At 48.7% G+C, this 24,840-nt stretch overlaps 1 protein-coding gene across 1 annotated transcript in view; it reads left to right on the plus strand.

The window, feature by feature from the left end:
- The window catches only part of GUSB (glucuronidase beta), a 579,332-nt gene extending 560,514 nt beyond the window's left edge, over positions 1 to 18,818 (plus strand). Inside the window, exon 12 of the mRNA XM_069614870.1 lies at positions 18,345 to 18,818. Coding sequence (XP_069470971.1) covers positions 18,345 to 18,502 — 158 coding nt within the window. The 3' untranslated portion in view covers positions 18,503 to 18,818. The remainder of the gene's footprint in view (positions 1 to 18,344) is intronic.
- Positions 18,819 to 24,840: the final 6,022 nt, after the last annotated feature.

Raw genomic sequence — 24,840 nt, forward strand, 5'->3', positions numbered from 1 at the left:
TGATTTCCTCCCTTACCTCTTCTTTAAACACAGGATCCTTAAGCGCCTCCGCTCGGAGACGCCACGTCGGGATCCTTGCTCTTGGAGGGCAGTATTGCCAGCTAACAATCAAGGGCGAGTGGTCCGACAGGACTCTCGCTTTATATTCCGCCCACCCCATTTCCATTATTATGTCCGATCTAGCAAAGACATAGTCCAGTCTGGTGGACAGCTGTTGTGGGGCCGAATAGTGAGAATACTGTCTTTCTCGGGGGTGCATCACTTTCCATACATCAGTCAAATCAAAATCATTGAGTAACGCTCGCAACACTCGTGCTGCCGGGGCTGGTTTTTCCAACTTCTGGTCCGATCTATCCACCCTTGGGTCTAGTACACAGTTGAAATCCCCACCCCAGATTACCGCACTTCCCATGCACATACCAAGGTTAGCACTCAAGGTTCTAAAGTACGTCGCTGTATTCTGATTGGGAGCGTATGTATTGATTATACTTATTTCTCTGTTCTCTACCAGGCCCCTGAGTATGACCATCCTCCCGTCTCCCTCAGCAGTTTCCTTTAACCCGTGAAAGAGGACATGCGGGGCCACCCAGATAAGGACCTCTCTAGCATAGGCTGAGTATGTTGAGCCCACCACCACTCCTTTCCATTTCTTCTTGATCATTTCCAGTCTCTCTTTTGTCAAGTGGGTCTCTTGTAATAGCGCGATGTCTATCTTTTGTCTTCGCAAGTATAACATAACCTTGTTTCTCTTCAGATAACTGTTGAGACCCCTAACATTCCACGTGATTATTTTAAGGTCCCCCATGGCTTGTTACATTTTCAACCCCCACCCCAGCCGCGCAATCCACTATTCGTACCTGTTCCCGTCTACATAGGCTCGTATCCCAGTTCAAACTTCCCTTAACTGCACACACCCCAAACACCCCTCCCTTCCCCTCATCCCACCCAACCACACCCAACTCCCCACGCCTCCCACCCCCCAATTTCCCTCCCAACCCCCCTAACTCCCTCCCCAACTGTTGCCCAGCTCCATCCCTGGATCTCAGGCTCCCCCGCATCTAGCGCTTTCCTGGCTCCCGCCTGTACTCACTGCTCCGCGGGGTAAGGCCGCCCTACTGGCTAGCCTGCTAAGACTATTATGGGGGGATAGGGTGCTCGCATCCTGCCGCTCCTATTTGCTATAAACTCAACACACTTAACTGTACAAATACCCCATATATTTACGTTTTGCTATATTCAAGTCCTTGTGTCCGCTCCAGTCCATGAGATCTACTTCAAGTGCCACTCGTACCCAGTGATGTCCCTCAACCAGAGCCACCACCCACTTTTTAAATGGATACCCACTGCACACCCTGCCCGCTACATGTAGTATCTCAGCCACTTATCGTATTACTCTTGCGCTTGATCCGCTCCTTGTTCCGGACAGCCCTGAAGGTCTAGCCAGGTCGTCGCTTCTTCGGGCGTGTGGAAAAAAAAATCTTGCTCTTATGTATCACTTTTAGCTTTGCGGGATACAGCAGCATATATTTGATCCCTATCGCACGTAGCCTTCTTTTGATCTCCACGTAGCTGTACCGCTGCCTTTGGACCAACACTGTGTAATCTGGATACGCCGTGACAGTGCAAGACGCCCTCTTAATGGTTCCTCCTTTACGGAAGTATTCTAAAATCTTCTCGCGATCCTTATAGTTCAGTATTTTCGCTATTATTGGCCGGGGAGGAGCCCCCGGTTGTGGCCTCCTCATGAGGGCTCTGTGCGCTCGCTCCACAGCAAAACCTTGCGAGAGATTTTCGGCCCCTATTTCCTGCAAGAGTAAATTCTCGACATAGTCAGTGGGGTCTCGGCCTTCCTCTCCCTCTGGAAGGCCGACCAAGCGAATGTTGTTTCTCCTCGCTTTTCCTTCTGCCTCCTCTGCCCGATTCTCCAGGTTAGCTACCTGTTGCTTAAGCACGTGAACCTCTTTCGCATTGCTGCTACTAGTGTCCGTGTTGTTTTTTACCGCACTTTCCAAGCTTCTCGTCCTCTCGGCCAACGCTCTGACATCCTGTCTCAGCAAGGCGACATCGATGCCCACTGCATCTATTTTGGCTTCCAGGGAAATGCGCAAGTCCGCCATCGCCAACCCCCATGAGTCTTTTAGTTCCGTGATAGCCGCCAAAATTTGGTGGTTTTCGATCGTTGTAGTGCTCTCCATTGATGCTGACGCGCCCTTTGGTGCTGCGGTCCCTGGGGACAACTGCGTCTTGGCAAATGCTTCCATTGTGGACTGTCTACCCTTACTCTTGGTTGCAGTCCCTCTTCCCGTCATCTTGCCTGCGGTAGCTTGGTTTCTGACGTATCGGTTCCGCGCTACTATATCAATGCAGACCCAGGTCCCAGAGAGCTGCCCAGGAGAGCTTCCGTACAGGCCTGCGTTCGCCGGGCTATTCCTGGAATGGGTTGTGCTCTCCCACGTATTGGTTCATTGGATTGACCGCAGGGATAAATTCACCTCGCGTCGCAGGCATCCAACTTCAGGGCCATCCGCCCAATGTGCACAGTTAGGTACGTCTTGCGTAATCTTCCTCGCACCCTACCCTGTGCAGTGCTTCGCTGTGATGCTGGTTGCACTTAGGCTCTGTTTTAACACGCTTCAGTGTACCCTTTGGCAGCGTCTACCAGCACAGCAGTACCATGCACCATGCTCCCACGGCCCCACTTATGTATCCTCGCTGGCTCACCTTCCCAGTAGTGTCGTGGCTGGGACGGGCTAGGCGTTAGTTCGCTTGCATGGTGGCGTTTTGCGGGGCAACCTGTGTTGTAGCACCCATTTAGGCAGTCCAGCATTCCACCCGTACTTTGCCGATGGTGCCCTTCTCACTTCTCCATGCCCTTTCAGCGCATCTTCCATTGGCAGCCTCCTAGTGCCTCAAGGCCTGCCATCTCCTTTGTGAGGGGTTGCTTCCTTGCGGCCCCCACTCAATATTCCTTTCTTTATCGCGCTGCACCCTGATCCACGTTCTGGGCGCGCTATGTGGTGCACCCTGACTTGCGGGGGGGTTAGCACCTCGTAGTAAAGCTCATTTTACTGGCAGGTCGTAATGGTTGGCAGTGTCGGTATCCTTGTTTCCTTAGGTTCGTTGGGCTGGAGTTCCCTTTGTTTCTTATGGGGCACGTCTGTGTATCACTGCCACATTTCCATTATGCGTGCGCCCGCTATGATCCCTCGTCTTTCACAGCCGCTTTTCGTTTCGGCTGCAGAGGTGGCCACCGGCTGCGCCCGGTACCGCCGAATATATCCCAGTTCACGGGCGTTCCATGCCCTCACTGCGGGCCCCCAGGCACCGCGGCACGTCGTGCTTGTTTCTCCTCCAGGGGAGACTGCTTGCAGTCTCCGACTCCTCCGGGGCAGCCCCCTGCCGCCACGTTCTCGCGGGTGCTCCGGTGCGAGCAGGCTTACTCTGTCGGGCTTCCCAGTGCCCTGTTGGGTGTGTGCTGCACGGTGCCTGGCTATCAACCGCGCCTCCCTGGGAAGCGCCGGCTCCTCTGACCACTTCAGCCCGAGCGACGGGCACGGTCTTCACTCCCGTGGGTTCCTTTGTCCGCGTCTCGCCGCGGCACGTCGTGCTTGTTCCTCCTCCAGGGGAGACTGCTTGCAGTCTCAGACTCCTCCGGGGCAGCCCCCCGCCGCCACGTTCTCGCGGGTGCTCCGGTGTGAGCAGGCTTACTCTGTCGGGCTTCCCAGTGCCCTGTTGGGTGTGTGCTGCACGGTGCCTGGCTATCAACCGCTCCTCCCTGGGAAGCGCCGGCTCCTCTGACCACTTCAGCCCGAGCGACGGGCACGGTCTTCACTCCCGTGGGTTCCTTTGTCCGCGTCTCGCCGCCATTTTGAGATCGGCTCCGCAGCGCTCACCAGCAGCATCAAAGTTCTGTAACTTTTAATGTATCAGTCCAGGCAGCACACAGCAACGTTCTTTAAAGTCCACATATATTCATAACGGTGCGATCACAATTTCTCGTCGGAATTTTCGGTTCACATGCGTGCGCTTGTACGGATCGATGTCCGGATCCAGGAGCTCACAGGAAAAGCCTCCTAGTCCATGGCTGCCAAGCCACGCCCCCCAATCCCAGCGTACCCTTATCTGGACGACTGGCTCATAACGGGGGAAACCCCAGGAATTTGCAGGACAAACATTCAAAGGACTATCGACCTCCTCCACGAGTTAGGCTTCTCAATCAACGAGAAGAAGTCAAGCCTGGTGCCAAGCACCTCAAAACAATTCCTAGGAGCAATCCTGGATACCCAAGAGGGGGTTGACCTTTCCTTCAGAAGAAAGAATTCAGAATATATTACTGCAAATTCCGCATTATCAGTCCGGTCAACAAATAACGGTACGCAAAGCAATGCGTTTACTGGGCATGATGGCGTCATGTATTTACCTGGTCCCCCACGCGCGCCTGCGCATGCGTCCCATGCAGGAATGGTTGGCGAAACAGTGGTCTCAGGCAAGTGGTCAGTGGGACGATCTAGTGGTCGTTTCGCCAACACTGGTACAAAGGGCCTCATTACAACCTTGGTGCTAAGTGCACCAACTTTACCACCATGGTGTAAACTCCGTTTACACCATGGTGGATGGCGGATTTACCGCCCCATTCCAAGGTGAGTGGGGCGGTAAATCCCCATTTCCCATTTTCCCTTCCCCATTCCCATTTTTGCCCCATAGGGCATAATGGGAGTGGGGAAGGCGCTAATTACGCCGCCGTAAATTACGGCGGCGTAATTAGCACCATGGCAGGTTAGCGCCATGGATTTTAACGCCTGCTAAAAGCAGGCGTTAAAATCAGAATCAGGCGTTAAGGGTTAACGGTGGCGTTAACCCTTAACGCCTGAGTTGTAATGAGGCCCAAAGCCTTCACTGGTGGACAAGAGAGAATCTCGCACAGGGGAAATCCTTTTACGATCCCGAAGTACAGGCAGTAGTCACTACAGATGCATGTCTGACGGGGTGGGGAGCTCACCATCCACACCACACAGCTCAGGGTCTCTGGTCTCACTCAGTGGCCAAGAACCACATCAACCTGCTAGAGCTTCTGGCAGTATTCAGAGCGCTTCAGGCATTCGAGCCCCACCTACTAAACCTGTCAGTGCAAATCCGGACGGACAGCACAACAGCCATGTTCTACCTGAACAAGCAAGGAGGGACTCGCTCGCCAAATCTGTCCAAGCTTGCCCAGAAAATCTGGATATGGGCACTGAGACGGAACATCTTCCTGTCATCACAACATGTTCCAGGGGAGCTCAATTCCCTAGCGGATGCTCTGAGCAGAGACTCCCTCCCAGAGGAACACGAATGGGTTCAACACAGAGAGGTCGTAGAAGATATCTTCTCTCAGTGGGGTTTCCCCACTATAGACCTATTCGCCACAAGCGAAAACAGACAATGCCCAGGATTTGCATACAGGTTCCCCCAACCAGACTCCCAGGGGAACGCCCTGTGGATGAACTGGTCAGGGATGTTTGCGTACGCTTTTCCACCAACTCCTCATCAGGAAAGTGGTGAACAAGATGAACAGGGAATGGATGACGCTCGTCCTAGTTGCTCCCATGTGGGCAAGACAACCGTGGTTCCCACACCTACGCAGGATGGCGGTGTGCGAGCCCATCAAACTTCCAGCCTGGTACAACCTACTGTCCCAGCACCAAGGTCAAACAGTGCACCAGCAACCCAACTCAATGTACCTGGCAGCATGGCTCCTGAGGTCATAGAGTTTGGACATCCCAATTTGCCACAGAGGTGTATGGACACCCTAAGGGAATCTAGGAAACCAAACACAAGGCACTGTTACTTTGACAAGTGGAAGAGATTTGTTATCTGGTGCCAGAGTAAAGAGACTTCACCCTCCTATTTCTAACCCACCACCAGGGTGGGACCGTAATGTGGTGCTAGCCAAGCTCGTGGGCCCTCCTTTCGAACCCATGCATAAAAACAGTCTCAAACACCTGACTTATAAAACGGCCTTCTTAGTAGCTATTACTTCTATAAGAAGGGTCAGTGAAATTCAGGCTCTGTCAGTGCAGGATCCCTTCTTTACTGTGCATAAAGACAAACTGGTTTTACGCACACACCCTAGGTTCTCACCTAAATTTATATCAAAATTCCATGTAAACCAGTCCATCGAGCTTCCGGCTTTCTTCCAGGACCCGCAAAGCTCGGCTGAGGTGAAACAACACACCCTAGATGTGCGTAGGGCGGTCCTCTACTATGTGAATAAAACCAGACCGCTAAGAAAAACAGATCAATCCGTAGCTACAGGCAGAGAGGGGGATCGCGTCTCTAAAGGTGCCATCTCGAAGTGGATTATTAACTGTATCCAGCTGTGTTACTCACTCTCTGAAAGAACTCTGCCTTTCACGCCAAGAGCCCACTCTACTAGAGGCATTGGGGCCACTCTGGCTTTCATTGCAAATGTACCCCTTGACACCATTTGCAAAGCAGCTACTTGGAGCTCTATTCACACTTTTACTCAGCATTACTGCATTGACACCCATTCCAAGGCAGATACACAAGTGGGACAAGCGGTTCTAAGACACTTATTTGCTCATGACCCTTCTGTCATGATGCCTACCTCCAAGGAGCCAGGTCCGACCCAGCAACCCCAGAGGCAGGCATCATTTCCCCCAGGGGAGTGCCAGCGGGCCCAAGCTGGGGCCCTTTGGACGCAGTCTTGGCGCCTTAGGCGCCAGGCTCATGTTGGACCCCTGTCCTGGCGCCTTAGGCGCCAGGCTCATAAAGCTAGACATGTGTTCAAGTGTTTTAATGTGCACTTACCTGATGCAGACCATGCTGCTACATTCAGGCCCTCTTGAGGCCTGAATGGAACTACTTTATGTGTGGGACTACCTGCCACCCGGGTGTGGTCGGGGAAGGATACATACCTGATCGGTGGAAGGATACACACTTGGAACTTCTTCCAAAGTATTTTAAACCACACCCGATCAGCAACTCACACTTCGCGTTGTTCTGCTCCTCGCAGCTGGACGCTCACCGTGTCAGCTCCTGCATCTGGACCTCAGCCACGCCTGTCAGTATCCTGGGTCACCTGCAAAGGGAGACAAAAGACCTTACCTACTAAATCAGCACTACGGAGACATCACACTGACGATCCTGAAAAGGAAGACATCATTTTTAAAAGCATTTCGCTACGATCGCTGCATTTCACTCACCTATCCTGGACGCCTCCATCTTCAGCAGCGATCACCCGGATCCACAGCCACCTCCCAGAGCCTAGAGAGAAAAAGACAAGAACAAGGTGAGAGAAGGAAAGGAATTGGAAAAGCTCAGTTTTCTTCTAAGACTTACCTGTTGGGTCATTCCCATTTCATTTCGGGTCTTGCCGCTTCCAGGCATTTTCGGGAGCCCAGCCCCTATGGGGAAAAAAGACAAAGACATTGAATGAGTGAATGCAAAGACATTACCCGAGCGCTCATCCAGAACTTACCTGTCATTTACTGGAACTGCACGTTTCACTTCGGGTCGGCGCCATATCTCCGGCATTCCGAACCCCGGCCCCTAAAGGGAAAAAGACATAAGCATTAGCGCTTGCTGTAACAAGACAATGAACATTATTATTAAGCTTGGACTTTTGAACTTGCAGCAGAACTTTTGCAGCGCCTTACCTGAATAGTCAAGCTTACCTGAACTCCCATCAATCCAGTGAAGTAACTGGGTTTCAACGCGCCCCTGCATCAGAAGCAGGATGGAGAGCTCATCCTTCCTGACCCTAAGGTGAGACTTCACAGGGAATCGTGGAAGGGTATCGAGGAGGGTTGGAAGAGAGTCGGAGGCTTGAGCATAACTCAGTCAGTAGGTAATACTCCCTTTTCACGCACAGGGGAATATTCCTGCGAGCCAGAGAAGCCAGAGTAGAGGGTCTTTCCTGTCCATCTTCAGAGTCCTGCGCTTCACCATTGAAGCATCAGCACTCGAAGCCAGACCTGCGCCTCCGTGGGAATCAGGTGAGCGTTACAGAACTTGATGCCTACCCACAATTTCCCACCCGGGCGCTATGGAGACTTCCGAGACTGACCAGCTGGCCCAGCTTTTGGGGGAATTAAGGGCAGAGGTGCACTCAGCCCACCAGGAGACTAACGCTCTCAAAAGAGAACTGATCCTATCCAAGGAAAGAACAGATGACCTAGCCAAAAGGTTATTACAGGCCCAGGCAGGGCACACTCCTTTACCTAATTCCGGAGACATTTCCACATCAATGGGTTTGAATAACCCGGTACAAATCAATCTACCTGGACACGTGCCTTTGGCCCCGCCTGAACGTTTTGCGGGGGATCCCAAGAAATATGCCGTCTTCATGAACCAATGTCATTTACACTTTCTATGTATGCAGACCCGGAGCCTTCCCTAACGACCAGACCAAGGTAGCCTTTATACTATCTTACCTCAGTGGCAGTGCTGCCGATTGATCTATTCCATTGGTAAATCAGGATGATCCCATTCTCCAGAATTTTCAGGGCTTCCAGGCCAGCATGGAAAGATTGTTCGCTCGACACTCTCAAGGCCCTTGATAATGAACTGCTATCCTTAAGACAAGGTAATCAGGATCTTCTGCCCTACATTGCCACCTTTAACAGACTGGTTGTGGAAACTGGATGGCCAGAAAACAAAAAGGATCACATTGTTTCATCGAGACCTGCGCGGAGAGCTTAAGGATGTTCTAGCTCAGATGGTAAACCCACCCCAGGTCTGCACAGACTACATAGACTTGGTGTTTCAACTTGATCACAGACTTCAAAATAGAAAAGCAGATCGTTTCAAGTACGAAACCGGAATACCGATCAAAACCCACGCTAACTCCAAGAGTACCGACACATCCGAACCTATGCAAATCGGTGGTGTTAAAGTACCATTAACGCAGAAAGAACGAGAGAGAAGGCGGCAAATGCAACTTTGTCTGTATTGCGGGACGTCCGGTCACTTTCTTCGAAATTGACCAGTTAAACCACCTAAGAAGGTGGTTGGAGCTACTGATAACGAATTATTGACACCTGATTCGGGAAACGACCTAGCCTGACAAGCGTAGGGGTACGCTTGCCTAGCTTGAAAACTAACTATTTGAAATCGCATTTTAGCATGCCAATAGTGCTCGTGGACCCAAAACAGCCTCAGCAGTTGCATGCTATAAAAGCATACATCGACAGTGGATCTATTGGAAATTACATAGACCGTGAATTGGCTTCCAGGATTAAGCTTCCTCTCCGCCCGAAAGTAACCCAAGATGTCATCACTACAGTAGATGGAACTGAAATAGCCTCAGGGCCTGTAACGCATTCCACTGTTGAAGTGACACTGGTGGGTCAGGATGGACATCGGGAAGCAATCGTGTTTGATGTGATCAAGGCCCCACAATTTCAAGTAATTCTTGGGATTCCTTGGTTAGAAACACATAATCCCAGAATTGACTGGCGAGCAAAGAAGATAAGTTTTCCTGATTGTGAACCAACTTGTTATCCAAGAAATCCAGCTATGGGTCTAGCCTCAGCAACTTCCACCCCTGTACAGTTACCGTCAGAATACCAAGAATTCCAAGACGTTTTTCAGAAAGAACAGGCTAACACGTTACCTCCCCATCGGTCTTATGATTGCCAAGCCAAATCGATCTGGTACCCAATGCTCAACTACCTTGTAGTAGGATTTATGCTCTTACGGAACCGGAGAACCTGCATTTGCGTCAGTATTTAGATCAGTACCTAGCCAATGGTTTTATTCGCCCGTCCAAGTCTCCTGTCTCTTCAGCTCTGTTCTTCGTGCCGAAAAAAGAGGGCGACCTTAGAACGTGTATAGACTATCGCGCCCTAAATCTAATAACGATTAAGAATCGTTATCCTCTGCCCTTGATCCCTGAGCTTATTGACCAGGTGAAAGACGCTTGTGTGTACACCAAGTTAGATCTCCGAGGAGCTTATCACCTGGTGCGTATAAAAGAAGGCGACGAATGGAAGACTGCATTCCGCACCAAGTTTGGGCTCTTTGAATATCAGGTGATGCCCTTCGGTTTGTGCAATGCACCTGCCGCCTTTCAGTACTTTATGAATGGTGTTCTTCGGGAACTTATCGATGTCTGTGTCATTGTTTACATTGATGACATCCTGGTGTACTCTTCTTCAGAATCTGATCACAGAAAACATGTTAGGGCAGTTCTTGAGAAATTGCGCCAGCACAGACTATTTGCAAAACTCGAAAAATGCGTTTTTCATACCACAGAAGTTGAGTTTCTCGGATTCATCCCGACACCTCAAGGAGTCCGAATGGACTTGCGAAAGGTGGACGCCATCCTCAAATGGCCATCTCCTAGCTCGGTGAAGGGAGTTCAGAGCATGCTCGGCTTTGCCAATTTCTATCGACGATTCATCCCGGAATTTTCCCGAACAGTCCAACCCATCACAGCTCTCCTAAAAAAAAAAACAAACGCTTCGAATGGACTCTTGAGGCCGAACAAGCCTTTCAGGACCTGAAAACCAAATTCACCTCTGCACCTGTATTGAAGCACCCGCACCCAGATCTCCCGTACATTGTGGAAACCGACGCATCCAGTTCGGCCATGGGAGCTGTCCTGTCGCAAAGAGACCCAAAAACTAACCAACTACACCCAGTGGCTTTTTGGTCCAGAAAATGTTCTCCTCCTGAAATCAACTACGCAATTACCGATAAAGAGTTACTGGCCATCAAATCTGCTTTCAAGGCTTGGCGTCACTACCTTCTCGGGGCAAGACACACCATCACCGTAATTACGGACCACAGAAACGTACAGTATTTAAAGATGGCCAAAGCTCAATCTTCACGACAACTCCGATGGGCTCTATTCTTTGCGGAATTTGATTTTGTAATTACCTATCGCCCTGGCTGCAAGAATGGAAAAGCAGACGCCTTATCCCGGATTGGCATGGAAGAACCTAATTCGAGCTTAGAACCTGTGCCCATCAGACCTGAGCAAAGAATCTTAGGCTTAACTTCATTGCAAACTATTGAGGACATTCAAACGCAAGTAAAACAACTTCTAGACTCTTCAACCTTACGGGAATGGAGTCAAAAGGGTCCTCATTACACCGTTAAGGATGACTTACCCTACTTCCAGGAGCGGTTGTTTCTGCCAAGTAAAGAATTGCAAGAACTTGTTATTGCCCATCATCATGAATCTTTAATGGAAGGACACCCTGGTATCGCTAAAACGGAGGAAAAAATCAAACGCCACTTCTGGTGGCCTTCTTGGAGAAAAGACAGTCTTTTGTTCTGTCTTGCGGAATTTGTGCCCAAAACAAAGCTCAAAAGAAAAGGCCAGCCGGCCTACTTCAACCCTTGGAAATTCCACCGGCACCATGGCACACCCTGTCAATGGACTTTATAACCGACCAGCCTCCTTGTGCAGGTTACAACACAATCCTTGTAATTGTGGACCTATTCTCCAAAATGGCTCACTTTATCCCTTTAAAAGGTTTGCCTTCAGCTTCCACCTTGGCCAAGGAATTCCTGGAGAATATAGTTCGCATACATGGTTTCCCTTCCGTATTAGTCTCGGATCATGGAAGTCAATTTATCTCCCATTTCTGGAAAAAGTGTTGCCGATTAGCACAAATAGATGTGCGGTTATCCACCAGCCACCACCCCCAGACCGACGGACAAACCGAGAGAACCAATCAGACTCTCGAGCAATATCTTCGGTGCATGTTACACCAATCTGAGTTGAATTGGAAAGACATTCTTTGGATCGCAGAATATGCATAATACAACTCAGTGCATTCTGGAACCGGACAAACCCCTTTTTATACTTTGTATGGTCACCATCCTCGGACCTCTGACCTAGATCCACCTCTGACCCTGGAAATGCCCGCAGTAAATCATCTGCATTCCACAATAACCCGAGCCTTCAAAGAAGCTGCAAGTCATTTACAGCAAGCCAAGAAAAAGTATAAAGAAAACGCTGATTTGCACCGAAGTAAACCTCCTCCTTACCAGGTAGGAGACCAGGTATGGCTAGCAACTAAACATTTACCCCTCAAGGTCCCGCGAACCTTCAATGCCAGATTCATAGGACCTTATCCCATCAAGGCTATAATCAACCCAGTGGTCTTTAAACTGGATCTACTGTCCAACATGCGTATTCATCCAGTTTTTCATGCATCACTTTTGAAGCCAGTACAACCAGGAACCCGACTGTCCAAGCCTCCAGATCCAGTTAAAATTGAAGGGGAATTAGAATTCGAAGTTAAAGACATATCAGACTCCAAGGTGGTAAAGTCGAAACTCTTCTATCTTGTTGACTGGAAGGGATATGGACCTCAGGAGAGATCGTGGGAGCCAAGTAACCATGTCCACGCACCTCGATTAGTACAAAGGTTTCACCGGAGATTTCCGAACAAGCCAAAACCCCCGGAGGAAAGAACCTTGGGAGGGGCCTTGGGGGGGGGGGGGGGGGGGTACTGTCATGATGCCTACCTCCAAGGAGCCAGGTCCGACCCAGCAACCCCAGAGGCAGGCATCATTTCCCCCAGGGGAGTGCCAGCGGGCCCAAGCTGGGGCCCTTTGGACGCAGTCCTGGCACCTTAGGCGCCAGGCTCATGTTGGACTCCTGTCCTGGCGCCTTAGGCGCCAGGCTCATAAAGCTAGACATGTGTTCAAGTGTTTTAATGTGCACTTACCTGATGCAGACCATGCTGCTACATCCAGGCCCTCTTGAGGCCTGAATGGAACTACTTTACCTGTGGGACTACCTTCCACCCGGGTGTGGTCGGGGAAGGATATATACCTGATCGGTGGAAGGATACACACTTGGAACTTCTTCCAAAGCTATTTAAACCACACCCGATCAGCAACTCACGCTTCGCGTTGTTCTGCTCCTCGCAGCTGGACGCTCAGTGTCAGCTCCTGCATCTGGACCTCAGCCACGCCTGTCAGTTTCCTGGATCACCTGCAAAGGGAGACAAAAGACCTTACCTGCTAAATCAGCACTACGGTGACATCACATCGACGATCCTGAAAAGGAAGACATCATTTTTAAAAGCATTTCGCTACGATCGCTGCAGCGCTGCATTTCACTCACCTATCCTGGACGCCTCCATCTTCAGCAGCGATCACCCGGATCCACAGCCACCTCTCAGAGCCTAGAGAGAAAAAGACAAGAACAAGGTGAGAGAAGGAAAGGAATTGGACAAGCTCAGTTTCCTTCTAAGACTTACCTGTTGGGTCATTCCCATTTCATTTCGGGTCTTGCCGCTTCCAGGCATTTTCCGGACCCCGGCCCCTTTGGGGAAAAAAGACAGACATTGAATGAGTGAATGCAAAGACATTATCCGAGTGCTCATCCAGAACTTACCTGTCATTTACTGGAACTGCACGTTTCACTTCGGGTTGGCGCCATATCTCCGGCATTCCGAACCCCGGCCCCTAAGGGGAAAAAGACATAAGCATTAGCGCTTGCTGCAACAAGACAATGAACATTATTATTAAGCTTGGACTTTTGAACTTGCAGCAGAACTTTTGCAGCGCCTTACCTGAATAGTCAAGCTTACCTGAACTCCCATCAATCCTCAATCTAGTGAAGTAACTGGGTTTCAACGCGCCCCTGCATCAGAAGCAGGATGGAGAGCTCATCCTTCCTGACCCTAAGGTGAGACTTCACGGGGAATCGTGGAAGGATATCGAGGAGGGTTGGAAGAGAGTGGGAGGCTTGAGCATAACTCAGTAGGTAATACTCCCTTTTCACGCACAGGGGAATATTCCTGCGAGCCAGAGAAGCCAGAGTAGAGGGGCCTTTCCTGTCCATCTTCAGAGTCCTGCGCTTCACCATTGAAGAAGCATCAGCACTTGAAGCCAGACCTGCGCCTCTGTGGGAATCAGGTGAGCGTTACACCTTCTCACATCCCACCTCCTTCTTCAGGTACTGCTCGCTAATCTATGCACAGCATGTGATCTAAGCAGATTCCACAAGCCTCAGAAGGGATACATTACTCACCGTAATCGTATTTCTGATGCTTGTATCTGCTTAGATTCACATGCGACCCACCCTTCCTCCCCTCTGAGAGAAGGCGCATGATTGCTTGTAGTCTTACCTTTCTGTCTATCTGCTTGGATTATCTGTACTCACGCTACTCCTCATGCTACCTCATGTCAGAAAAAATACAATCTGAGGATCCTAGACGTGTGAGGGATCTTGGGTACAGTGGACGTCACACTAGGGATAGTATTACTGGCATGCCCTGTGTCGACGGCCATTTTCGAGTTTCGAAAAACAAACTGTAATACTCCGCAGCTTCCACTAGATGTCGGCCTATGCACAGCATGTGAATCTAAGCAGATACAAGCATCAGAAATACGATTACGGTGAGTAATGTATCATATATATATATATATATATATATATATATATATGTATGTTTTTTTTTTCAAACCAATCAAATTGTTTTTATATTAGTGGATTCTCTCTACTGACACTTTAAATGGGATATCTTGTGCATCGTGTTTGAGACCATTAGATTATAATTAGGCAATTTGTCCCATACAATACTTTTTTCTTTATTCATTATTTCATTATATATGATTTCCTCTGGTGTCTATGGGTTATGGGGATTACTCACCTTGTTATGCCCATGTCCACCACCATGGATCTCTGCAGGCATCTAGCTGCTGTGAACGGTATCGGGTAATAATATCCCCATATATATGGTCGCAGTATATAATATCGCCGGGAAAATGTTGTGGCAATATTATTTGGGTGACCATATATATGGGGACAGGGGCAAAAAAAAAAGTTTGGGGGTTGCGGAAGTGTCCCCCGCATGTTCCATGCAATAATGTCGCCACAAAAAACGGCCATTTTTCGGCGATATTTTTGCATGGCGAGATTTTTGTGGCGACATTATTACATGGAACCCTGTGAACAACCATGCATGGCTCATGCCAATTCTGATCCCTGACTCCCCTCTTTGCAGACAAGGACTCTCTAGTGGCCCTGAATACAGCTCTCGACACCGCTAAATCTTTCTATTACACTAATCTTGTTTCTTCTCTCCTCTCGCACCCTCACAAGCTATCAAGGATCCTACATTACTTGCTTTCCCCCCCAACTCCTAAAAGCCACTATTTCCTCCTCTCTCTCTGGCAATGACATTGCCTCCTACCCAGGGACGTCATTTCATTAAAATGCCATGGCTAGCGGAAGTGACATCACACTACCCATGACCTCTGGTGACATCACAGGAAGCGATGGAAGACTTTTCACCCCTTGACAAAACAGCAAGTGACATCACATAAAATTGTTTCTAAGCACACTACCAAAAATATGGTTACGATATCACTGTAAAGTGATATACATTTCAAACAAGAATGGATCACCATATGTATCTTTAATATCAGTGTGTATAGGCCCAAATTACCAAATTACTGTGAATGCAAGCAGAGGTCCAAGGCCAAACGATAATGATGTGGTATTATACAGCACTTGTGCTTAAACACTTCATATAGAACAAATATACATACAAAATCACCCAACCTGTTTTAGTACGGATGAAAGGCTGAATTGACCTTGCCGGGAGTCGAACCTGCAACCTGCAGATCACACATACACACATTGCAGCAGCGATCGCTCAACCCACGGAGCTATCTTACTGCTATAGTTATCAGGAAACCAGCCATTCCAGGAACACAAAGCCACATGCTACAGGCCACAGCCCATAAGCCTCCATTTAAAAAAATAAAATAAAAAACACTTTTTAAAAAAAAAACTTTTTCGGGGTAGCAAGGGATACCACATGGGTTGCAGGTGTGTGGCAACCCCTAAATGATGTGCATGCTCCTACAAGAGCGGACAAGTACCTAGAACGAACGAGCGCAGATTGCATCCAGTACTGATGAATGCGTAGACAGGGTGAGTACATAGAGCTGCTGAATGCGTAGAGCGTGGAGCAGACAACAGTGCATGCGTGGGGCAGACGGGAACGCGAGGGGCGGACTGGAACACGAGGGGCGCACTGGAATGCGCGGGGCGGAATAGAGCATGCAGGGCGGGCGGGAATGCATGAGTGCGTGGAGCAGACCAGTGTGTATAGACCAGACTGGGATGCATGGAGTGAATAGGAGTGCACGGAATAGACTTGAGCGCATAGACTAGCATGACGTATATAGTACGGTTTGGAATGCAGAGCTCTTTTGAAAGAGCATATAACCCATCATATCGCACCACCACGCTTACTCTCTCCTTTACATCACCACTCAACTAGAACACAGAGATACTATGACACCATTCGGTATAACTGTTCTCATACCAACATCCGCCGCTTACTCCACATCATTCTAAGTAAACACTGCAGGTTTCACACCCCCAGCCAGGCGTTCTCCTCAGGCCTAACGCAGCCACATCCGTTCTGGATAAATCCTGCCAGAACTAACACATTCTCCTGATCTCTCAACCACCACACCTACCGCTAAGAAGCAGCTATTACACGAATACCGCACGAGCTGCACACATACCCGGTGCTCACATGCACCTTTTGACTCTCTCTACTGATCTGAACTTCGGTTCCCAAGGGCGTTCAACCTACCAGCGCCTTCAGACCATACCAATGGTATATAAGGCGCTATATAAGTGCAAAATAACATATAACCTCTCCCAACTGTATTCTGGTGCAAACACTCCACTGAGAATACTCGCATCTACGTCACCATTTTTCTTAACACGGACCACCACTCTCGCCTCTCCATTCTAGTCCTTCTATACCTTTACACTGCATTCGACACTGTGAATCATCCCTCCCTCGCTCCTTCAAACTCTTTCCCGCTTTGGCTTCAAGGACACTCTACTTGATTATGTGTCACCCTTTGTCTATGACCGCTCCTTTTCCATTTCATGGGACTCCAGCACCTCATCCCGATGCCACTCATAGTGGGGGTTGCTTATGGATCATTCCTAGGCATACTTCTAATAACCGTATAAAATGTCCTCCTTTTACTTTAACTGTTGTCACTTCTTTGCGGGGCAATACGTTTCTCCTTCCTTCCTTCACTCCACCAGTCTCTGAATACATAACCAACTACCTTAGCGCTATCTGCCACTTGATGGCTCTGTTGTCTCATGCTCAACTACTCAAAGGATGAAGTCCTCTTTCTCCTGCCTCCAACGGCAACTCCCATATCCCTCCCCCTCCGCCCAAAAACTTAGGGCTCTCTTTTGCAGCAACCTTAAACACTTTAAGATCATCACAGCCACTGCAGCCAGACTCAACCTCCTAAACATTCGGGAAATCTTCCTCACCTGAGACACCACTCAACTACAACACTTTCTCTACTTTTGTGCTCAGCAAATTGGACTATTGTCCAAGCCTACTTCTTGGCCAACCACACTACTCTTACTCTCCTCTAGACAAACTCCTCAGCTTCGCGACACACATCCTTTTGAACCTTTCCAGATCCACCTCAAACCCCAGTCACAATTGCTCTCTATATTCCTGCTAATGGTCTATAAAGCCATTTATGATCTTGCTTCCCACTACCTTGCTAACTGCATCTCACTGTACTCGTCCTCTCCAATTCTCTGCTGCTTGTCAGTCCCAGGCCACCCCCTCGCGCCCCCCACACACACACTTTAACTCCTTTTACTTACTTGTCGCTCTCCACAGGCATTCCCCTCACCATACCACCACCTGCAGGTGGGGGGAATGCCTGTGGCGTGCCCTTCCACTCTCCTAACCCAACTTATCACCGGCCCGCCTCTCCTGAATTTTGACCTCCAGACCACTCTATGTAATTCTTAATGTATAAATACTGGCCTCAGACTGTCGCTGTTAAATGAATATTGTGAAATATGTGCATGTCTTGGAGGCCAGGGATGACAGGAGACGTCTTCTGCAGTTGAGCATCATTTATTGTAAGACATTTGGGTACAGCAGAAGGTAGTCGGGTGAGAGCAGAGGTTCCAAGAATCCAACACCCAGCATAGATGACCACAACTGTCCTTTCTGTAGGACATAGAGCCGTCACATAGAACAATGGTACAAGGACCCCCCACAACTGTCACTCAGCCAGAGTTTGGTACACCAGACAGGCAAGCAAGACATGATACAGCATATTATGTCCCGCAGTCCCTGTTCCTTGCATGTGTTCCCAGTTTTACCCCTTTATCACTTTGCATATGTCATTCAATGAAACAATGTCTAATGTAAATGCACAAGACCTTCGGAGAATCTCCACTTTCTGTTGTTGCCTACTTTGTAAGTCCTTTCTGTTTGAAATTATGCCAGAGTCTTCAATAAATGCAAAATACTCTATTCTTATTATTACTGTATTATCTTTTTGTCTGGCAGAAACAACTCGTGTGGTTGGGAACAAGAAGGGGATCTTCACCCGGCAGCGACAGCCAAAATCTGCAGCTTTCATCCTTCGAGATCGATACTGGAAGCTTGCCAAAGAAGCCAAGTGTCTTGACCATTCGCCCAGTGCCCAACAATGTCTGTGGCCCTAATGCATTAACATGAATTGTTGAGATATGGCCATGAATATGGGAACTGGTGCAGTTCTGGAGAAGGCCATTGGCACTCATGTCTGCTCGTAGTTCGGATTAGAAATATGCTCTCAGATGGCAGATTGCCCGCTGACCGGGATCACCCAAAAACATGTGCCTTAAACATTGCCCAAGGAAGGACATGACAGCCAAATGAATGTTTGTATTTTCATAGGCAGCTGGTCTTTTTTATAAGACTTGCTTTGCGTTGTATGGTTCGACTGTTCAAGGAAGAACTCAACAGTTTACAAAGAAAAATATATTTTTACCACAGCGATCCCTTGAATTCTGTAGTTCTTTTGTAATTTTATTAACTCTCATGTTTGCAATTGGGCCGTTTCATTTTTTTACGGGGATCTTTAAAAAAAATGTATTATAGAGCTTGATTAATTAAATGTGTAAGATGCAGCCATGGAGTCTGTTAGTATAGAAAACAGCTTCCTTAATTAATTGACTAAGGCCCTTATTGCAAGCATGGCTGAATTTACTCCCGGTGATAATGCCATACTCATTTACCATTACTGCCACCGCATTTGGAAGTAGATCAGGGAAATTATACCATGGGGTGGCAGTGTTAGTCCCCATTTTGGAGTCCTATAGGACACACTAGGGAGCCCGGGCGGGGGTGAAGGGGGTTGGAGCATTTAACGTGGGCAGTCATTTTACCATGGTAAATCCTCCATTTAGTGGAAAAAATCTCCACGCGAGTGCATGAGATTTTACCTCTAACCTCGTAATATCCTTATTATATTACACATCACCACCATAATCCTAATGGGGCCCAAAATCCAATGCCTCGCAACATACTACAACTATATGGAACATAAACTCCCCTACTACCTCTAGTTCCTATATAACTGATCTACACATGAGGGAGAAACGGGGCCGCTGAGGACACTAAAAAGGGCCCAATGCATATCCGTCAACAAGAAACAATTGTGCATGCAATGAGTAAACAAGATTTTAGTCACACTGATGATCCTGTTTTATTTATGAAATATCCTTTCTCTGTATGCGGGGATCCTGCATCCAGCCATCACAGGCTATTGTTGTTCTGTAGTTGATACCATAGATCAGTGAGTTGGTTGCTCATTGCAGAGATCTGACTGTAGCATGCAAGCAACCGATTAGAATCTCACAAAGGCCAAAAAAGTTGTGCATCCTACCAAGGTGGACAAAAGGCGTACAATTGGGTTGTTTGATAAACCCTAAACCCTAATAATAAGAAAGTGTGTGTGTTCGTTAAAGTTTGTAACCTTATTTATGAACTCTTGCGTTTAACAACCACTATTTCTCATGCCGTCTCAAAGGCCTGTTGGAATATTTTCCCCTGGTGCAGTTGCTTTGAATGCAGCAAATCATGGCTCTTCCGATCCTCTGGGACATTTGTACAGGTGCATGCGCTGCGCCTTGTCAAGTGTCTTTGTCTGGAGGGTCCCAGTATGTGTAGGGTGACAGTCTTGGTAAAGGAGAATTTCCACAGGTATTGGGAGGGACACCTTGTTGCGTCTTCGACTGGGATGGGAATAGCTGAGAAACTGCCCAACTGCTAGATGCGGTATTGGTCTTGCTATTTACATTAGCCATTGTTGGCTGAACAAAATGATGTATGCATTTTATGCTGAAAAGGAGTTTTTTCTCTTGCAGGACCAAGGAAATATTTCACGTCACTCACAGTAAATGTAAATTCTCCAGCATGGGGTCTGGAATGTATTCACATGCTCATGAATATTCCCCCTCATCAAGCTGGGAATCCTCGCTAAAGAAAAAATCAGTTTCGTTTCTGAACGGTCTTTCTCCTGATAACCAATCACTGGTCTCTGGGTCATACTGCCCCAAGCCAATGACTGCGCTCTACCTAAGCCCCTCCTCTGGCAGCCATCTTCAGATTTTTACCGCACGTTCAAGTGTTGGGAGTCCTCGTGCTATAGCTCTCGAGCTTTTACTGCGTTTTGCGATTTTTCAAAGAGTTTAATCTCATGTTTTCAGCCAATCGAGCCTCAAGCTCCACCGTTTTTATTTCCGATCAACGTGGACCTGTTTCAGAATTTTCTACGCCCCTCAAGGGTGAAGTTCTCGTCGAGTTCCACTTCTCGGAGGATTCCAGAAGATCTTTGAGGCCTACCCCACGTGGACATGGCCCAGGACAAAGGGAGCACGACGCCCGGATCCAAGCTGTTCAGGAGCTGCCCTAGATGCGGATTGCAGAATGTCTTCGAGGACGATCATTCCAGATGCCTCTGTTAGGCAGAATCCTGTGCAGCGCCCTTAGGGACCACTACACACAATTAAGACTACAGATGGCAATACAAGTTTTACTTTTGGTACAAGCCTGTACTACTATGTTAAAGTGGTAGCAGTACCGGAGCAGCCAGGCTTATCTCAAGAGTATATGAGCAGTAGCAGAGATTACTCAAAGGGACCACAATTACTGTGACTTAAGCAAACACTGACTCAAGGTTTCAGGTAAAAAAATATAAGTACATTTATTTTTAAACCATTTGTTATAAACACAACACTTCTATTAATCCAAAATCACACGTAAAATACACTACAACCAACCAATTCACTTTGGTACCTCTAACTCAAGGTAAGTATCCTATGTTTTAACAGACCGGTGTTGTGAAACATAAGACTTTACCCGGAATACACTTGCAATCACTTTTTGACAGTAATGACAGTTCGGTCTTACTAAAGAAACGCGTATTTGCGGCAAGAATTGTTACCGGGGCAAAAACACACTTGGCACCTGAGTTAACCAGAGAGAGTTGGGGGCAAAAATCATAGGCAATACTTTTGTCAAGGCAGACAGAATCAGAGAACACTAGTTGACAGAAATTCAAAAGTCAATAGACCGGAGCCAGTGTCAAGTGGAACCGGGTTCCTGTTGTCGAGGATCACACAGTCGGAAAGTTCAAGATTCAACGTTGCCTGGAGTACTTAGATATTGTCAACAGAGGAAGCAAAAGTTATAAGGAGGGAAAACGAGGGCAAGCCTTGGAGGTGAAGAAAAGTGGTTCACCCTAATTCTTCAAGCAGAACACAGTACCTTATTCAATGAAGAAGCTGGTGCCACGGCAGTTGTTCCTGGTAGTTTCCTGCAGACCCACGGTCCACCTGGAGCTTCGGTGCGAAGGAGGACGTCTGGAGGGGTCTGCATCACACTGGGATGAGGCCGGCAGCAGCTACGCTGAATAAAAGGTGCCCTCCTTAAAAGCAGGAGAGCCTCTTCAGATGGCTATCCGGACCACTACAGCAGTGTGCAGTGATTTCGACCAAGAAGAGGATCCTATGGCTGTGGAAAATGAGCTGGTGATCCCCACCAGGCTCAAGGGAAGAAGACTTCGGACTGGATCTCTGGTCGTCGAAGGGTAGATGGCTCAGGACTGCAGCAGGGCTTCACCGGGACGGTTAGTCGCAGCAGCTGTCTTCTTCTCCGCTTCTCTTCGGTTTCTTGTAGTTCCAGTGGCGACTCTGACTTCTAGCCCAAGAGACCTGCCTTTTATGCAAAAATCCCCCATTCACACAGCCTGGCTGTCAATCACGCAGCAGGGGGGTTGTCCAGCCCGGACAACCACCTCAGCCAATGATGGCAAAGTGCGACTTGGGTTTCCTAGGATACCCTGTGCAGGAGGTGACTACACCCCTCCCTCACATTCAGCCCACCTAGACACCCAGGTGCCTGGAGGAGGGCTTCTTGGCAGAAGCCCGCCAAAAGACAGTGAACAAAGGAGGCAAACCTGGTTTGCTGCGCAAAGTAAAACACAAGAAGGACTGTAACAAAAAGAAATGGCGAATAAACCCGACCGGAGCCAAAAGAAAAAGTATTTGGTCAAGCGGGTTAAAGCTCGAGGCTAATATAATAGTCTAAAACAATACCACGTTTATATAGTATAATCGCGGTAGAAAAGTTAGGGTAGATACCACTGCCACCAGCCAAGTCTAAATGTTAAGAGCGAAACAATGCTCTAGGAGGTACAGATACAAAGGGCTAAGGATTAACCTTTTCCAGTACTCCATGTAAAATGGGGTGTACTGGATCTGTGGTTAAATGACAAAGGGCCTCATCACGACTTTGGCAGTAAATGTGGTGTATTATCCGCCGGACCTAATTAGCGCTAACGCCAAGGCCCCCGGCGGATAATCCACCAGATCATGAGTAATCGTGCACGCGCCTCGGTCCATGGCGTTAGCGCGAATAGCCACACGATCCAAGGCCAAAACATGTCTCAGGAGCGCACTAGGGACAAGTCCGCCCTGGTCAGGGTGAGGAAGCCCAAATTCAGTGACCAGGAACTAGCAGTACTGGTCGAGGAGGCACATACACTGCGAGGAGCTGCAGCAGCGAAAAACTAGTGGCCAGCGCAGAGCCCAAATATGGTGAACCATCAGCCAAAGGGTCAGTGCTGTGGGGCGCGTGCCCCGGGATGGGAAGGATTGCCGCAAGCGCCTGAATGACCTGCGCGTGCGAGTCCATGGCATCCTGTCACAGCACAGGAGTGCAAGCAGGGCCACTGGAGGAGGCCCAGGCCCACCCCCACCCAAACTCACACCTTGGGAGGAGAAAATGACAGCCCGATAGACGTTGGAACCATCGAGGGCATTGGTGGAGCGGAGGCAGGGACTTCCATCGACCCAACTGAAGGTGAGTCCCATCCCCAAATACATACAGCTGAAAGTACCACACATACAGACCCTTAGTGAATAAAAGCGAAGACATTTTTCTGAGGTACTGCATACACCCATAAGTGAGGCCTACATCCCTAGAACAGTAGTGCTGCCTAGACGACCCCGTATGTGCAGTGCATGAATGACAGGGGCAGGGGATAGACTTCCATAGCCATAGGACAGCTACGTAGAGTTGGAGTTTGCATGACCACACCCCCAAAACCCAGAGCGCAGTACAACCCCACCACACATTCCCATGCAGTGTATCTCCATACAAATAAATCACGTTAGAAAATTCACAATGCATGGACAGTAGTGATTGTCACTGATGCAATTCAATGTTGAAGTGACATATTTCCGATCTATCCTATTACCCATTTCTAAAATAATCCATCCATCAATCCCTGTCTGGCCAACCTCCCCTCCCTCAGCCCAATACTTTGTGCATGTGCAACACATTCTGGCACTTCATCGCCCTCATTACCATCCTCGGGTGGATGCACATGAGCATCAGGGGGCAGTGGCACATTTCTGCGACAGCAGATGTTGTGCAGCATGGCACATGTCAGTACAATTTAGCCTACTTATTCTGGTGCATGCATCATTGCCCCTCCCGTGTGGTCGAGGCACCGGAAGTGTGCCTTTGCCAGTCCAAATGCCCTCTCCACGCAGATACGTGTACGGGCATGGGCAAGGTTGTATACCCGCTCCACCGCCCTGTGTGGGTGACGCACAGGGGTCATGTGCCACGTGTCTTGGGGATATGCAGATTCACCTGCAGGGGAGAGGAAGACGGTATGGGGACAAGGTAAGTCCAGTGGGTGTACAGGGCTCTGTCATCAGTGTCAATTTGCCTTATATCATTTGGCCTATAACATTGTGGAGTGTGCTGTCCTACGAGCACGTTTGAATCAATGGGGTTCTCTCCACTTCGTACGCATATGTATCTGTATGTAACAGTACTCATTCAGTTGTTGCAGGATAAGGGGGCACTTCCATCTACTTCTGCATGACAGAAGTGGCTGCCTCATGAGTGATTGCAAATCCATTTGACAACAGTTGCATTTGCTGGTTGTCACTGCTCTGTACTGTTCTCCATGCATTTCCCTGGCCATTTTGGGGACAGTGTTCGTGGGATGAACATTGTCATTACTCGGCCTACTTATGTGTGCCAGTTTATGGTTTCAAAATTAATTATTGTCGGATGGGCAGGGTGGGAATTCTGTGCTATGTCAGTGTTGGGAGCCATGGTGCTACGCAAACAGGAGGCTTTATTGTGGTGGGGCTTCCATATGTCACTGTGCCGCCACATGTCGTACATCCTGCATGGGTGTGTTCTGCTGTGTTGCACATGTCCGAGGTTTATCGTGCAAGGTGCTTGAATGTGTATGCTGCAGTAATGCTGCTGCCTATTGTGAATGATGGATTCTGTGACAGGCACCATCTGTTGTGGATTGACATGCTTTATGGTATACATTTGTACTCCCCCAGTAGCCATGTGTTTTGCCCTCAATGCCTTTTCATGTACGCCGGCAGGGTACTGTTGCGCAGGACCATGGAGTCGTGAGTGGATCCTGGGTAGCGGGCAGAGAAGTGGATGAAGGTGTGGTCGGGACCACATTTCATCTGCA

Source organism: Ambystoma mexicanum, chromosome 9, assembly GCF_040938575.1.
Source record: "Ambystoma mexicanum isolate Mex_15411 chromosome 9, UKY_AmexF1_1, whole genome shotgun sequence".
NCBI classification, from domain to species: Eukaryota; Metazoa; Chordata; class Amphibia; order Caudata; family Ambystomatidae; genus Ambystoma; species Ambystoma mexicanum.